Source organism: Balaenoptera borealis (assembly GCF_965194805.1).
Source record: "Balaenoptera borealis genome assembly, chromosome: 7".
Lineage (NCBI taxonomy): Eukaryota > Metazoa > Chordata > Mammalia > Artiodactyla > Balaenopteridae > Balaenoptera > Balaenoptera borealis.
Window position 1 is genome coordinate 50,347,794 of NC_138864.1, and position 19,105 is coordinate 50,366,898.

The 19,105-nt window shown below is 33.8% G+C and overlaps 1 protein-coding gene across 4 annotated transcripts in view; it reads right to left on the bottom strand.

The window, feature by feature from the left end:
- The window catches only part of SEMA3A (semaphorin 3A), a 502,916-nt gene that overhangs the window by 163,844 nt on the left and 319,967 nt on the right, over nt 1-19,105 (bottom strand). For all 4 annotated transcript variants that reach the window (XM_082398309.1, XM_082398310.1, XM_082398307.1 and 1 more), the window contains 2 exons: nt 8,317-8,474; nt 3,801-3,863 (listed from right to left, as the gene is read on the bottom strand). In XM_082398309.1, the coding sequence (XP_082254435.1) occupies nt 3,801-3,863; nt 8,317-8,474 (221 nt within the window). The remainder of the gene's footprint in view (nt 1-3,800; nt 3,864-8,316; nt 8,475-19,105) is intronic.

Below are 19,105 nucleotides of genomic sequence, written 5' to 3' on the forward strand. Positions count from 1 at the left end.
GTTAAGAGCTAAAGGAAAAATACATTTTTCTTTGAACTAAAATATATGGAAATTGTTGTGTTTTCCCTTCATTAAATAAGTGTTAACAAAGAAAAATAAAAATTCGCCATGACTGAATTGATTTAACGTAGAATGTAGAGGAATAACAAAAGCATGAGGTTACATTAATTAGCTGGCTTAAGATCTGTATGACTAATATTGCCATACTGTTAAACTTTGAAAAATTTACATCTTTTAATGCACACATAATTACCTATTTCTAACATAATATATAAGACGTAATTTATAAGTTTGCAGAATCCTCATTACAAGATATTATGAAATAATCAGGTGCCATTAATACCCTGTATCAGACTTGGCAAACACCGTATGTTTTAGCTCTTTTTAATTTAGTTCTATCAAACCCATAAGTATTTTCAGTAAGCCTGAAAAATACAATAAAGTTGCTTTTCTTAGCGAGGAAACCTCTGAGGTCATGATTAAGGTTATTCATAGGGCACTGTGGGGATCTTGACTTTATTGCAGCTGCTGAAATAACTGTATTTGGGCTATCACCAGAATCCCTCAGTGTTCAGTACTGATAGCGGAGCAGGAGTGGGAGAGGAGGGAAGGGAAGGGAAGGGGAGGGGAGGGGAGAGGAGGGAAGGGAAGGGGAGGGGAGGGGAGAGGAGGGAAGGGAAGGGGAGGGGAGGGGAGAGGAGGGAAGGGAAGGGGAGGGGAGGGGAGAGGAGGGAAGGGAAGGGGAGGGGAGGGGAGAGGAGGGAAGGGAAGGGAAGGGGAGGGGAGAGGAGGGAAGGGAAGGGGAGGGGAGGGGAGAGGAGGGAAGGGAAGGGGAGGGGAGGGGAGAGGAGGGAAGGGAAGGGGAGGGGAGGGGAGAGGAGGGAAGGGAAGGGGAGGGGAGGGGAGAGGAGGGAAGGGAAGGGGAGGGGAGAGGAGGGAAGGGAAGGGGAGGGGAGAGGAGGGAAGGGGAGGGGAGGGGAGAGGAGGGAAGGGGAGGGGAGGGGAGAGGAGAGGAGGGAAGGGAAGGGAAGGGGAGGGGAGAGGAGGGAAGGGAAGGGAAGGGGAGGGGAGGGGAGAGGAGGGAAGGGGAGGGGAGGGGAGAGGAGGGAAGGGAAGGGGAGGGGAGGGGAGGGGAGAGGAGGGAAGGGAAGGGGAGGGGAGGGGAGGGGAGAGGAGGGAAGGGAAGGGAAGGGAAGGGGAGGGGAGAGGAGGGAAGGGAAGGGAAGGGGAGGGGAGGGGAGAGGAGGGAAGGGGAGGGAAGGGGAGGGGAGGGGAGAGGAGGGGAGAGGAGGGGAGGGGAGGGGAGGGGAGGAAGAGGGAGAGGAGCAGGGGAGGCAAGGCGAGAGGCATAGAAGATAAGGGAAATGTACTGAGGTGAATTTTGGAAACCACAAACACAAAAGAATATCTGCTATCTTAGCAACTGAAATATGCTCAGTACTTGGCTCAGTGTTTTTTATAAAATCCAGATAAGTTGTCAGATAAGTATGGTTATTATCTTCAGTGTTCAGATGGAATTGAATTCAGAACAGTTCCACACTACAGTGGTCATGTTCATTAGAGAGGACCAAACAAATTTCATTAATGATGTTTTCACTTAGAAATTGTCTAAGCAACTCTGTTACATATACTAATAGTTAATTTTGTATCATGCATTACAGTCTATGTAATAATTTCATTTGTCTTACAAGAATGTCACGAGCTGGTTATTATTACATCCACACGCTTAAAAAGACCAGAATAGGTAAGGTATTTATTTGAATCTCTACTGCTTATTATCTGTGTGTTAATAGCTAAGTTCAAATCCATACATGCCACACAACACCAAAAACTTCAGCAGAGGCACAAAAATTTTGATCTTGACTTCTAGCATAGTACTCAAAATGTTCCAAAATTTTTGAATGAAACAATTCTCAATGAATATGCTGAATCATTATATTTCTTAAGAAAACGGTGGTAATGATACCCACTTGACAAAATTATTGTTAAAACTACATATATAAAATACTATTTAAATTATCAAAGTACTTGGCACAGGATAGAATTCTCAGTAATTCTAAGTTTCCATGTCTTCTAACAGAAAGAGAAAAAAATCTGTTTTTAAAAGTCACAGCTGTATACAGGTAAAATCTCCATTTCTCTCCATCCTTAGTTATTATCACACTGAAGTCTTTCAACATAATTTGTTAATGGTAAATACAGCATTTTGATGTTAATAAATTTTTGTGTATTCAGTCATATTTCTTGCCTACATTTATGCAATATTACCTACTTCTAAATAATTTTCACAAAATCTATTGAACTTCTCTCTCACAACTGCAAAATATGTAATGTCCCATTTAATGGATAACATACTAAAACCCCCCAAAAGTTAAGGTACTTGCTCAAGTAAAATTAATGAGTCAGTGGGGAATCAACATAAAATTCTTGACTTCTTTGGACTCCTACTTCATTTTTCTTTCTATTTACTCCTTTTCAATCATCCCAACCTATGTATTAACTTGGGGTAGTATGAAATTTGATAGAACAGAATTTTTTGTCCACTTTCATATAATCAGAAAAATGTTTACTGTACTATGGTTTAATGTGACTTGTAATCACTATATTTAAATTGAAATTTTTAAGGATGAATTTCCCATGTTTGCTGTTATGTATTAATCATGGATGGGAGATACCTGTGCTTTGTGCTCCATTATCTGCCTTCACCTGTAGCCAACACTGCTACCAGATTGAGACATTCTTTTCCATGAACTCCGATTTCACTTCTAAATCCTTCTAAACATATACATCATCTTAGGCAGCTGCTACCAATCAATCAGATTGTCCCTTGAGAATACCTATATGTCTATATACATACATACAAGTTGATTTATGTCTTTATGCACATAGAATAAATTTCTTCTAAATGCTAATATAGAGACAAAACTTTTAAACTTATTTCCTTGTGTTTTGGATCCAAAAATATCTGGTAAGACATAAAATAATACAGATTATATTTAAAATCCTGAATTCATGTTAATTTATTGATTTCAATGATTATAACCGACTTTCATGATCTGTGCAGATCCTTGGCTATACTTCAAACCAGCGGCCCACTTAATTTTACTGACAAAGTTTACCTCAGGAAAAATGGCCTCTACCTACTAACAGTGGTAAAACCATTGTAGGGACTGCTTACCATTCACTCATCTTTTGTCCGTAGTACCCAGGACAATGTCTGTTGCATAGTCATTTCTCAATCCATATTTATTTAAGGAATGAGTGCATGAAATGTGAGAAAGAAGGAGGGAAGGGAAGAGAGAAGTTCTAAGGGAGGAAGGAGAAAAAAGAAGAAATGTAAGAAGGAAAGAAGGAGAAAGAAAAAGAAAGAAAAGGAATAGAATGAAATGGAAAGAAGGAGGGGAATTTAATGATGACTCAGAAGAAGAAAAATTTCAATTCATTCAAAAGGAACTCAAAAGGAATTAACGTGAAAACAAATCTGCACAAATAAGTTGACTTATTGAGTGTAAGTATATATGCTAAAAATGCACTTTGTTAATTACCTTTTGTGTGTATAAATCATCAAAAGGAACACATGTTTGCTTTATTCAGGTGTATTGTCATTTTCTACCCACTTGCTTTACATAAGATTTTCAATACTTTACATAAAAATGTCAATATTCAAAATCAAATATCATTAATTTGTTTCTAAGTCCAGAAGCAAAGAATGGTATTTAATATAACACTGAACAAAAATTATGATAGAGTAATAAATTCCTTATGCAATTACTAAAATAACTTAGTAGACTGATACTTACCAGGATATCTTTTCCAGCCCACTTGCATTCATCCCTTCTGGTGTAAGACACTGGCCACACAATCTAAGGGCAGAGAAGAAACATTATTTTCTGCCAATTAAGTTTTCTAAGAGACCCAACGTTATAGTCTGTTAGAACAAGTGGAGCAACTGAGATAAAGAAAGTTCCATAAAGCATTATGTGGCAGGAACCTCTTAGTTTAGACTTTGCAGTGGCAACAGTTAATTGGCATGAACTTAACATCTTCCACTCTCTGTCTACCCATTAGGCTTTGCTGTATAAATGAAAGTTGAGCAACACAGAAATTTATGTAGTCAGTAGATTTAAGCAGTGTGCAATGGAAAGAATTGTAAGGCAGGTTGGGAAAGGGAGATCATCTTGAGACCACATGAGAATCTAGTGAAGAGAGATAGAAATAAGCATAGAATGTGGCTTGCAGTCTTCTAAATGAATTGGTCTTTATAATAAAATAGTGATTTTGAAATTTTAACATCAGGTGCTCTGGATCCATTTCTGTAATTCAAATCTCAGCATGACATGCTAGAATGAGCAACTGATAGGGTTAGAAAAACCCATTTTAGAAAGGAATTTTTTTTTTTTTTTTTGGACAGGGAAAATAGGTAAGAGTAGCACTACATAATTTCAGGAGATTAAGGAGGAAATGAAGAAGCAAATAGATAGCTATAAAAAAAAAAAATCACCTTCCCCACTGAAGGCAAAACTCAGACTGTGTAATAACTGTATTTTCATCCCTAATATTTGGTCTTCATCTTTCCAAAGGTTCCTGTATTGTTTGAATACAGTGACAGTGGTAGATAAATCAAGTGACAGTGGTAGATAAATCAAGGCATGACTCATGGCTTAGAGGATTGTAGATGCATTTCCCTCAATAATATTAATTCAAATACCCTCATCTAAATTTTAATATAAAATTTTCCAGTCCCCTGAGCAATTCCCATGACTCCTATCTGTACTGCGGTAGAGCAATTTTAATTTTTTTTTATTCATCTTTCTTTTCTGGTAACATTAGTTAATTTCAGGAAAAAAAAAAAAGTCATATGTAAAAGAAAAATCCAGAGATGATGGCAGTTAATCATCCATGTCTGCTAGAAAGCTTTTAGTCTCAAAATGACTGATTATCATTCATTTGGGAACCTCTAGATAATTCAGTATAAATGGTCATAAACTTGGGCAAAGGCTGTGATAGTCAATCTAGGGAATTAAAAAGCAAAATATAACACATTTATAAACAAGAATTTAGGACATATTGAAATAACCTATGATGACATGGCAAGTGCATTTCAGGTCCATGTCACAATAAAAAGCCCTAAAAATTTTTGGACATGTATTTATTTTTACCATTTGAAGCTCTTAATTTATGTATTCTTTTCCTTTTCAGGTACTTTTCTTTTCATGTGTATCTGTGTATGTAAAGTAAAACATACACAGGAGGAGGATCAAATATAAATTTTCTCTGGGACACAAAAATAATATATAGAAGAGCTAAGATTTATTGACTGTCATATTCAGCTTTCCAGCTAGATTGTGAAAAATCACAGATTATTAAAACAGATAACTTTTTAAATTGAAAAGGGCAGGTTGTTTTCTCGTAGTCTCCTAGCTCTTGATTATCAGCATTGACACAACATGGGCCTCATTTTGCGATTTCTCTCTTATGACATATATTAATAAAAAGTAATTTTGCTAATAGTCACGCTAAATTCTCTCATATTTAGAGGGGTGTATACTCTCAACTTGTTAAAGATCAGGGTAAAAAAAAATTAGCTTAAAGATCTGGCATGAGTAAAATAAATTCTCGTGTAGAAAGTGCTCTTTTGGAAAGCAATTTAATAAGAATAACTATAAGTCAATGGAACAAATACATAAATTGTCCTTCCAATAGCATCTATTTCCATGAAGAATAATTCCTACCTTTTGGTTAGATTTGTTAACCTGTTGATATTTTTTCTTCTTGCTCAAAAACTTCTCAGTTAACAGTACCTAAATTTCTTACCCTAATATTCAGAGTGCTTCATGATCTATTTTAGACTTTCCCTTCTTTATGCTTCTATACATCTACCCATGGTAGCTCCTCTTACTCATTATCGAATAAGCATTTATGCCTTAAGGAGACTGAGCCCTTTACCAAGGCCAAGAATCTTTTCATGGTCCGTTAAAACCTGAGACTGTGTTTTTGTCTCTAACAGGGAGTGGCCTAGTATTTACCTTTATGCTCATACATCTTTAGTATTATCTTGTAAGTTCCTCAAGAATTATTGATGACATACCCTAGTGCCCCCTATAGAGTTTATCACAGTAGTAGATGCTTAGGAAAAAGTTGTTGATTAACATTACACATAGGGTAAAAAGAGCATTAATAGACAATATAGACAAAGAGATATAATCCTTAAGTAAATTGTATTTACCCTTATAAACAGTGTGATATAATTAAAATTAAATAATATGTTGAAACGAATGCTTTAAAATTTAGAAATATGTCTTCTATTATTAGAATAATGTTTTGAATCAAGAGCCTATAAGAAGAACACTATGACATTGGGCAAGTCACCTAACTTTTATTTAACCCATTATTTCAGTATATGTTTATTACAAGTGATGCATCCTGGGCATACAAATGTCTCTAGGATTTTTCTTACCTATAAAATAGTAGGTTGTTTATATGACAATTTAGTTCTTTTCAATTTTAGAGCCAATTGAATATATAAACCAAATTAAGAATATTTATTCAGAAAAAATGTTGAATACATTAAACATATATTCTGAGGTGAGATGTGCTCAAATATTTTCTATTTATAGATACATAGATATATACATAGATACATAGATATAATAAGTATATACATATATTCACATATATGGATTTCTTCATAAAATGATGAAAATTCTATAAACACTGAAAATTTGTACTGATATAACCTCCTGTTATTAAAATATGTAGTCTTCCTAATCATCTTACATTTTTCATTCATTTTATAAAGGATGGTTGTCTTTCACTAAAACAACAAAAACTTGCTTACTTTTTGACCTTTACAAAAGATGCTAAGATAAATATTTTTATCATTTCAGAAAAAACAACAGATAACCAGTTTTCTTAGATAATAGATAACCTTAGGGATATTGTTAATCTGAGAAGGCTTCAAAATCTAATATATTGAAAAATCAAAAAAGAAATATCCAAGGTGATTTTTAAATGTTATATCTTAATTCCAAAATATATCATTAAGGGCACTGCCATTTTATTTGACTATATGTTATGAATCAAATCTCTTAATATATAGTCAGAATTTTAATGTTTGGGTAATAGAAGAAAAGTAAAAGTCTTAGGTTTAGCGGTATACTCTATTAGAGATACGAATCAGCCCTGAAATTAAATCTTCACTTTATCCCAAAACAACATTCTCCAACCAGAAAAAAAGCTTTTTACAATTCTGTTACTTTTTAAAAATAACTGTCCAATATGTTACAGTTTATAAGAAGTTGAGGCACACGACTTTAAAACCCTGAGTGTTAAGCAGCAGCAAAACTAACATATACATATATATATATATATATATATATATATATATATATATATATGTATACAATAAAGTGTATACACCCTAAAAAGCATGTTATATTACCACTCTTGGGAAAGCTGTTGCATAAAGATCTTTGTTCCTCAGAGAACTGACAGGAAGTACCGACTGAAAAAAAATGCTTGACTTACAATACAGCATATAGACTCAGTAGCACAATTTCCACTAATCTGTCAACCCATGTTTATTTTCCAAACTGTATAGCTTATTAATTAAATAAGCCAGAAACACAATAAAGTATATTAAAAATACTGATAGAAGGTTAGTGTCTAAATGTCCATGTTTGCAAAAACCTGACACTGAAAACTGATCTTTGTGATCAGTGTTTGGCCAACTTTTTTGTTTAAAAGGCCAGATAGTGAATATTTTAGACTTTGTGATCCAGATGATTTCTATCACAATTACTCAGCTCTGCCACTGTAGAATGAAAGCAGATATAGACAATATGTAAATGAATGAGAGTGCCTGTGTTCTAATAAACTTTCCAAACGCAGGCGACATTCAGATGAGGCATGTATATGATGACTGATGAACTCTGCATGTGCTGGCAATACAGAGAGAGATGTAAATTATATATAAATATATATACCTAGTATATGAAATCAATTATGATATATTTCTATAATGCTTTAGGTATTTAATTTTATGCAGGAAAAATGATAAATCTGTGGAAGAATAAGCTAAAGTTAGTATTTCTTATAATGATCACTGAAAATACTACAGTTTCCTCCCTGATAATTTTGACGGTTTACTGCATCCATTGATTTGTGATAGTCAGATCAGTGCATTATTTTTATTTGTGTCTGAAAAGATAATTTAAACAATTTTTTTCAGTTGTCACACTGTTAAATAGCTAGAAAATTCTATATAACTTGAATTGTTTCGAAAGAATTATAGTACATATATTAGAATAAAGATACCTTTTGAAAATCCTTGATATTAACCAGGTTGAATGAAAATATGTGATCCTTTGCTCCAACATACAGCCTACTCCGTTCCTCATCCAAAAGGAAGGTATGATAACTGGAGCTGTTGGCCAAGCCATTGAAAGTGATCACATTGTTGGATTCCAACATTTCTGCAAGGTAACAAAGCAAGACATTGGGTGTTAATGTGAGGTCCTAAATGAGCACAGACTATTGGTACATGGTAATGTGGCTACTGCCTGCTGTAGTTACCAATCAGAGGTTATTCTTTGTGGAACTAAAAAATATACAGGACTTCTTTACATTTCATTGAAGTGGGAGTTATACTCCCATTAGTTTGCTGATTTCATACTCAAGACCACACACTCCTACAGAAGAAAGGAGAGAAATAACTTGTCCAAACAATTGGGCTGGTGCAATCTCTGCACGTAGTAATAGATTAGAATGGTCACTTTGTATACAAAATGTCTTTAACTTTACTAAGACTTGTTTAAGTGGTTTCATTTGCTCCAAGTCATTGCTAGAAGGATAAGCATAGGGGCCAACAGAGCAGAGGTAGTGTGGGGAAAACACTGTTTAACCTCCTAGGTTGTTTGAGGCCTCTTTTTATTTACGTCTTTTTGACCATTAAATCATTAACTCCACCATCTAAATACTTTGTAATATTTTGTAGCTGACATATACAATAGATAAACTGAGTTAGGCTTTTATAAAAACACTGAATTAAATTAATTTTACTATATGACCCCAATTTTTCAGTTTGCTATTGATTTCCAATTTGCTTTTGCTGTGAACAGGCAAATATTGAACTTTTTTAGACCTACACCTTAAGTGAGAAAAACATCTTCAGATAGAAATAACAGTAAGTCCACCTTTGCACTAGAGAGTTAAGTGTTGATCATCACCAAAGAGGTTTTCTTTATCTGCTTCAATTGAAGTTAGGTTTTTATATATATATATATATATATATATATATATATATATATATATATATATACATATATATATATATATATATATATATATATATATATACATATATATATATATATATATATACATATATATATATATATATACACACACATATATATATATATACCACCACAACCCATCTCTCATGGGATAGAAATGTTGAGGAGCCTCCAGAAATGTGTCCTGAATCAATGATTCAGATTTTTACCGTGCACACATAGTAGAACCTTTTCATCAGCCTCCATAAAATGCAGAATGTGCCTTCCAAGGAGAGGAAGACGAAATGGAAGACCTTTCTGCTTCAATGTCCCAGTCCTATCCCAAGACATTAGCCATTTGATAAGTTGCCTGCTTTATTTCTCTTATTGCCTTTTCCATCTTATCAAAAATATTATTTTAATAGAGAATAAAGTTCAAACTCCTTAAATTAGCCTTAAAGGTCAGATCAACACCATCTGCGTTTAGACCCCACCTCAGTACTCTTTCTCACGTCCACAACCCTCCAGGAAAACATTCTCTGTGGTCATCCACTTATTAGCCTTTCCTGCCATTGCTCCTGACACCTACAACTATATGCCACCTAGAGAAAACAGTATCACTCTTCCAAGCTAGTTCAAATGCAATCCCTAAGAATTCTCATAGAATTAATTTCTTTGTAATATTTTGCGTGAATTACTCATAATCCGCATCACACTGTCAATTACTACAATCATTCCTATAAATGACTTATCTACCAGAATTAACATTCCCTCACGTAAGGAGATATATAGTTAATAGCTCATCATCCACAACTCACATGGTTTCTTTTCCATATTACCAGGTCATAAATATTAAATTGAATGCTTGCCTGTCTATCTATCTATCTACCTACCTACCTATCCATCTTACACACAAAATTACAAGAATTAATTGTTAATAAATTGTTAAAAGATGCTTTTCTAATTTCTTCATGAGAAACGGTACAATACTGGGCTTGTCTTATCTTATCCTCTACCTCTGACCAAAAAAAAAAAAAAAAAAAAAAAAAAAAGGAAGGAAGGAAGAATAGAAGGAAGGAGGGAAGGAAGAAATAGATCAAGGGAGTTTCATTCACGCAAGTCATATCAGAAATAAATGAGAGCTGTTAAGTCTCCAGAGAGAAAGAACAGAGAATCCACCACATGATATCTGAATGTAAATGTCATTCCTCTCACGAAATGATTGTAAAGGATCAATGCTACAGAGAGTCAATGTAAGACTGATATTTCAGGCACTCTGAGCTGTGTGAGGATGCAAAGGGCTATTACCAGAGACCGGGGCTGTATCGCTGGATATATTCATGCATTGACTGAATGGCTGTATAAAGAGATCTGTTTACCAAATAGACTAGATAACCTTCACTCTTCTTTCCAATTCTAAACTCTATAATTCTACCCTAATACCAGAGAGACTAAACTATAGGTAGCTAGGCAAACTAAAAAAATTTGAAAAGCCAGCTGAGTCTAAACCAAGAAAATTACATAAAGATATTAATCATTGGGAGGGTCATTTAAGAGACACAAGGATTGATTTTAATTTGAAATGCATAGAAACCATGTATGAGAGCTCTAAGCATAACGTGGAAGAAGTTACAGGAAGACAACTACTACAGCCATAGAACACGGAGTCACGGTTATAGGTGAAAACACAAGCACCACCTCAGTACATACAAGGTGTGTAAACTAGCATGAGTTCCTTACACTACCTGGGTCTCGAGTTCTGGAAGATGGGGTTAATAATAAATCTCCCAAGAGTTATTATGAAGGTGAAATTAGATAATTCATAAAAAATTACTGCAATAGTTTACACAGTAAACAGTTAAAGATTACCTGTTTGTATAAGTAAAGCTTAAATATTAATATGTTTGATCTTCTTGACTACAAGTAGGAAATTAGGGTCCAGATGGAGCTGAATGAAAAAAGTACTTTTCTACTATCTTACCAAGTGTGCTGACTTGTTAACATCAGTAATTTTGTATGGTGAAGGGATAAATAAGAAGAGCACTATGCTCCTTGATTTATATTAATATTAAATGTAATGCTCATATTAAGAACAGTATTCTTTTTTGTTTGCCAATTTCTGTATGCTGAACTTTAAATAGCAAAAATAATGACTTTCTATATCACAATTTTAAACAATGAAAATATTCATACAATTGAAAAATATGTTACACTTGAGTTCAGGGAGAATTATTGGTTCCTAGGCACTGACAACTTAGAGAAAGTCTTTAGTCATTTATGTGTGAAATCACTCTAGAAACAAACTACACTTTAAAAAATGTTACTGCTGGATCATTTCATTAAACAAAAAGGCAATTTTTCCTGGAGTACAGGTTAGCAGCTGTTCTACATTCCTTTCAAATGTACTTAATTTTGCCTCATCATTCCTTTTGCTGCAATTTCTTTAGATGTTCCTCTGTATCAGGGACTTTACACATTGCTTTGTAACTGCGAGAGGAGTCTTTTTGAGACCTTCTTGGCAGTGAGCCAGGGCAAATTCTGGATTGCTTAGATTATCTCACCACTTTTCAGGGTGAAAAAACCTAGGTTAAAATCAGAGATTTTTTTCTCAAAGTCTAGATTTCACATTTTTAAATATTCTGTTTTCCTTTATGATTTTTAACTTAAATGTATGATTTTATTTTCCCTATATGTAGACATGTTCAGCTGCAACTGATATTAAATAACTTCAACTTTGACTTTACTCCTTTAGAGTCAAAGAATTTTAGGTGTTTCTTTTCAGCTTCTGTTATGTAACTCTTACCATTACACAAATTGGTATTGGAACTAAAATTAATATTCAGTAATATGAGATGTTTAATACTCCACTACTTCCTTACATCTTGCCTATGTTCACATTTAGTCAAACAACAACAAATGTTATTTTAGAAAAACCTAAATTTCTATAGAATCAGCTTGACTTTGGTGAATCCTAGTAGACTAAAGCATACAAAGGCACTAATTATTTTTGGGTGCAATTCAGGCTTTCCCTTGTTGAGACATTACTTCAACCTCTACATGCCGTGTCAACCATAGAGAAAAGTAAATGTAGGACTGTAATCAAAAGTGTCATTTCAGACAAGCACTCTTAATGAACTATGTATTCTTAAATTTGAAAGATAATTAAGCAGACATTTTGTTTATTCCAGATTCATCAAATGATTTAGTGTTCCTATAATTTGCTTAATGACAAAATGAAAGATAAAGTGGTCACAAGGCCAAGCAAATAGTTTGTGTTCAATAAATGCTACCTATTATCATCATTATTATTATGACAGGCTATAAGACAATGCAGACAGTAAGCATAAGTGTATAGATGTTCTGGAAGGGAAAATCAATTCATATAATTTCAAGCAGCGTTGTTTTCAATTATAAATAGATTGCATTCTCTTGTGATGTAATACTAAAAAATCTTATGAATGTTATGAAGTTCAAGACACAAATAAAGTCCATTTGATAGATTTTTTAAATCTAGTATCATGCAGCAAAAGGAGAAAAGAAATTTTAATTGATCTGTTCTTTAATCAGAATATCCTATCAAATAATCATGGGAGAAGAACCATGATTTTTTTCTAATGAGTCAATTGTCATTTTCATTATACTTATTTATTTATAAATTTTCAGATTTGCCTTTTCCCCCTGAATTCATCAGGATCTCTAATGTAGCTCTATTTGAATAAAGAAAAAAGAAAGGACATTGTTAGCAGTCACTATCAGTACATTATTTAAGATACTGAAAAATTATTTTATAAGTTAATGCTCTTCTTGTATATTTAATATACGAAAAGAAAAAAGGTAACAAAATTTACATCAAAATCACATATGTAGATTCAGCTCTACATAAGAAAGTTGTATAGTTCCTGTGGTATCCTGATTATCTTTAGAATAAGCACAGATTTATACAGATGATTACATTACAATGATCAAATCAGATTTCAAAAAGGCAATAAAGTGAATACTGCTTTCTAGAATGCAAGACCGCCCAGAACTAGACTTTTTTATAGTTGGATAGAGAACTGCTGTACACTTGACCTCAAATCCAAACAATAGCCATCCTGTTCTCTATATTTCTGACTTCCATGACATTTCTATTTCTATTTCTCTCCTCCTTCCTTTCTCCCTCCCTTCAATACCCTCCCTTCTCTAAGTTTTATAGCATGAAAGGTAATAAGACCCCACCAGTTGCTGGACTCTAATGAATTGCCTGTATTCATTGATGGCTTTAGGCTTATGTCCTTTTTCCATGACTAGAACTTTGTCCGTATCATAGAACAAAGATCCTATTTAAAGTAGTCAAAGTTTGGGTCTATATGATATCAAAATATTTTGACTAAATGATCATCACATCTAGATATTTGTAAATATTGGAAAGTTCATCAAGGTCCCAAAATTTTGAGATTCTGTATTTCATCACTTCCTAGATTATTATTTAAATTTCCAAAAACAAAATAAGGGCTGAAAGGAAAGGTTGCACTATAAAACCAAAACAACAAAACAAGTGCTATTTACTATCATTATCATTTCATACAAAGAGGAGAAGGAATTTTATTTAATCAGCAAAAAGTTTACAAAGGACCAAAAAACCACATATAAAGAATAATTTTTAGAGATTAATAAAGTTATACTGTGGGAAAATTCACCTTATTTTTCTGACTTAATTTTGTTCATCAAGGACTAGTTTTTTAACCTTCTTACACGGAAGTGTAAGAGGACATGAAGAAAAACCAGTAGACAAGAGAAAATACAAAGGAAATAAGTTTTCAGTGACTACTATGTGCCAAAAAAACTGAATGATTTATTAGTATATTTATGTAAGGCCCACAACAACAGTTTGAGGTGGAAATTTTCATTTCCATTTTTTCTCATGAAGAAATTGACTCAGATAGATATTGGGAATATCCTAGGTCATAAAGCTTGTGAGATGTAGAGCAAGATTCTAATTCCTGACACCAGAGGCCAGGCTCTGTCCTCCTCTGCACTACCTCTAAGAAGGTAGAATTTTTGAGAATACTAAGAAATGATCATTGAAAAGGAAAAGCGAGAAATATAAGAATATACTTTGGAGAACGCTAAGAACTGATTGTTGAGAAGTTTGGTTACCTCTCACTATCACATAATTCACCTTAGTTAAGAGTTTCTTAAATATTTATATTATTTTATTTTCTCTGTACTTGGTCTTTTTATACAATAATAACTCTGTGTATAATCTTATGCACAACTATGGCTTTCGTCACTAGCAGTATTTTGACATGTCTCATACGTATGTCTTCAAAGACAGATTTTCCCCCCAAAAGCCAAACAAAGGCTACTAGTAACCTCTATTTACATATTGCACAAATATCTCAGAGTCTGCAGGAATTGATCAGAACTCACTCCCTTTTCTTTTTTCCATTTACATCAACACTTTTCTGTACATTTTAAAATTAGTTGCAAGTATCACTCATCCAAAGAATTGTACAAACCAGAGCCTCTTCATCATCCAGAGACCCATTCCATCACTTCAGTTTTGTTCAACACTATAATTTCTCCTGTAACTTGCTTTTGCTTATATCCTCACTGCCACTGTCACAGTTCAATTCCTTATAATTTCTTCCCTTGATTATTCTAATTATCTTCTAACAGAACTTCCTTTCTAGGTTTATACCAACAAGCCATGTTATGCACTGCCACCAGAATAACCTTTCTACAAAACAAATGTCCCAGGCATGACGTAATTAGTAACTAAAATGTAACAAATCACAAACCTTCCATCCATAAATGCTTTACTACATAAACAAGCTGTAGGAGTCTATATGGCTATAAAATTACTGGAAAATGTCCATAAAAAGCAGAAGTACAGCTAAAGTACAAAAGCAGCAGCAACATCATAACAAACACTTATATGCCAAGTACTGTTCTAATGACACACACATGCTCAATATTTATTGTGTGTGCATTATCCTACTAAAGGAAATCACTGTAGGTAAACTACAGTGAAGGCAGGAGTAGAAGGTGTGAACACCAGACTACTCCACAGTGTCTTTGATGGAGTTTCACAAGACACACACCAATCACCAAAATATGAAAGAATAAAGAATATATTTTCCTAGAATATATTAAAAAATTTGAAGCTTGTTTTCAAGTCAAAACAACAATTGTACACTCCAACAGTGAGAGAGTGAACTCCTCCAGCTCACTCTCTCACTGTCAGAAGAAGATAAAAAGTTGACCAAAACACAATTGAAAAGCATAGGAAAGAGGAATTGACATAGAAAAGAGAGGATTGAGTCTTGTTGCCAAAGTTCCAAACTAAGTAATAACAAAATCAAATTTTCATTGAAAGAGATGAAATTGATTGGGAAGATAACAAAAGATAGGAAATAAAACCTAAAAATAAACATATCTGCAGACTGAAATATCACCATCTTCCAGGAAAATCTAATCTTACAGAGGATCAGTTATGGAACTTCCTAAATAAAGGAAGAATATATTTGGGATCCATGAATAAAAACCCAGTCACCTATTGAAGGAAAGTTATCAGGTGGGCTTCATCCTTATTGAAAGCAAGATTATTTGCCAGAAAACAAAAAAGGAATCTGTGCAAATACCCAATGGAAAACATATGTGACTCAGTAAGTTTATACCCAGCAAGAAAGAGAGGCAATATCAGACATTCTGAAACTTGCAAGGTTTAAGGATACAGACCACCCACCCATTCAAGAAACTACAGCAATAACAACTTCTTAGTAATATATTCATTCAAACAAGGAATGGATCAAACTTAAAAGCACAGATATTACATCACTTGCCTCTTTAAAACCTGCCTAGAAATTTCCAACGTATCATTTGAGCCCTTTGTATTTTCCACACGTTTTTGGGCTCGTTCACCAGTAGACTGTGTGTACGTGTGTATGTACCTATATATAACGATTTATAAATACATATATTTACACACACACACATGTATGGGTAGAATTGTTTCCAGTTACCTCAATGGCCTGCTATCTATACTTACCACAGCTTAGAATGTGGTCTATCTCCTCCCAATGGTTTCCGTGTTCGCTTACCATGTGAACCTACTCAGATTTCAGGATCCAGGTTAAGCCCCTCCTGTGAATTCTCCAGCCTTCTAAGGGAGAGTATATCATGCCTTCCTTTGTGAAACAGTACCATGTAATAATGTAGGTTAATCACCGCTTTATCTTTTTGGCTCCCTTTCTAGAGTTAAAATATGCTGCTTTAACCTGTATTTGTATTCCTAGTCCTAGAACCTTTTCCTGGTATATACCCAGTCTTGGCACATAGAAGCAAGTGTCTCAATAAATAGTATTTGAAACACCTTTTTAAAGAAAATGCAGCAAAAACTCAGAAAAAGTAAATGTAATAGCATCTAGGAATAAGTAAATGTTGTGATATGTATTATATGTCAGATTATAGACTAGATTTTCTAATTATATATTACATTCAAATAACCAATAAAATTATGCCATCTAAACCCTAAATTATTTACAATGTGGCTATAAAATTGCTATTTTTAAAAATTCTATGTGCTAAGCACTGCTATAGTCATTTTATATATAATAATCATATGAATAAAGTTTTTCAGAGTTTTGTTTAGTAACATTAAACACAGAAATTATTGCAAGAGTTTACTGCTATAGTTTATAGCAATAGTTTAACTGGTCCCCTATCTTCCTCTCAATTTTAACATATTGTTCAAGGCATTATTATAAAAATTGACCAGAGCCAATTTCAAAAACGTAATGTTTTTATTTTTAAAAAAAGCACCTACACCCACCACTATCACCTTCGCTCAGTCTCCCTAATAAAAGTCACAGTCCCTAATCTTCCTCTGCTACATTGTTCTATGCCTATTTCTATAAGTTCCCACAATTCCATCAGAAATGGCCAGTTTACTCTTCTCTAAATCTAGCCTTCCCCCTCTTGCTTCTAGCTTATTTTCCATGTTTTCATGCTTCAAGGTACAGTTAGAAGCCATCTCTCCTATGAAAGCCTTGAGAATTAGTAGGCATTACTCCCTCCTCTGATGCCCCACACACTTTGACCATTACACACACAAATGCATTAATTGCATGCCATTTATCTGCATGGGCATTAGACTATGTGTTTAGTTCTTTTAGATATAAAGTTAGCACAGTGGCATATGGGTCTAATTATCTGTAGAGGAAATGATTAACTAGATAATTATTGAATTTGAGATCTAGAAGGATCTTTATTTATTTATTTATTTTTTTTTTTTTAGAAGGATCTTTAGATTGTAGTCTGATTGTCTCCATTTGCAAAAGAGCATGAGTGACTCTACCATTAACAGTTGCAGAGGCCAGGTTTAAATTCAGGTCTCCTAGTTCTCAGTTCAATGCTCTTTCTAAATAAATTTCTAAAAAATTGTGACTTTAATTTTTTCTCCTCATTTTTGCTGCCTGATCGCTGATTGCAGTAAGTTTAGGGCACAAGCATATAGTCAAAAAAAAAAAAAAAAAAAAAAAAGTTGGAAACGATTTACAAAGTAACTAATGCATAATGTTAATTTTTACTTCTTGGAAGAATAACAATGAAAGTTTAAATGTCATTATTACATAAATCAACTAAACGTTTCAATGTGGACAAAAATTATTAATACAAACATATATTATAACTGATCACTCATTTCTGTGCAAGATGATTAGTCAGTAAAAATTTAGAATTGAAATGTAGATACTCCTTTTACAATTCAAATCAGTTTAATTTGGTGCTTTGAGTGATGGGCTAGTGATCTAGGATTAAAATTTGTTTCTAGAGTCTGTCTTTTGTCTTATTTGTAAGGCTCCTTTACAGGCAGGTTTCCATCATCAATCAGTTCACCAGCAAGTGTGCATTAAATGCCTATGAGTGGTAAGCATTGTATCATTAGCGAAGAATAAAAAAAGGACGCTTATCTGATTAATGTAATTCAAAGTTTGATTTTTCAGGCAGTCTTGGTCCTTTCATTTACCTACACCACAGCATATGTTTCAGTGTGTTCTTCAAATAACTAGCATTTCCCCACATGACTAAAAGAAAGCAAAGTTATTCTGATACTTACAAATTGAGTATTTCATTTCTCCAGTAACAAAACTGTGTAAAATATTCACATATGGAGAATTAAATAATTATAAACCACTTAGTCACCCATTATCTGTTGCATATGCCCACTATAAGAATTTTTTAAAAACTGCTTAAGAATGATTTATTTGAATTGCCTTAATGTTGAGCAAATGATCTTTTATTGAAGAAATAAATTGAGTACTTAATCAGTATTTTTCCATTATTTCCAAGCCAAAAACACATTTATGGGAGCAAAAAAAGTTTTGCTTACTCACTGACAAAAACTGATATGTCCAAGCGTGAACTTACTAGAGAACATATGTAATTCAGTGTTTGTGGGTGTCCCTTTGTAACTGAGACAAGAATCTATTTAATTCTTAGAGTTGGGAGGGAGAGAGAAGGTCACAAGGAAGTCCAGGAGATGATGTGACTATTCCCAAGGATAAATCAAGTAACCAAATCCAAGAGGCAGCTGTGTGTGGCTGGGGGTAGGAATTACCTAAACCCCAGATTTGGCTGACAAAGGTGTTTACTATATGTTTACTGAATGAATGAATAGATGGATTTCCGATTAGGTGGATAAAATGGATATGTTTATCATGTATAATAGTGCATATGGGTTAGATAACTCGTAATTTATCCTGCTGCCCTTACTACTCCTAGTCTCTTCATTCTCTAAACTACATAGTATCTGAGTGTCACAAACAAATGCAATTTAAGTTTGTCGG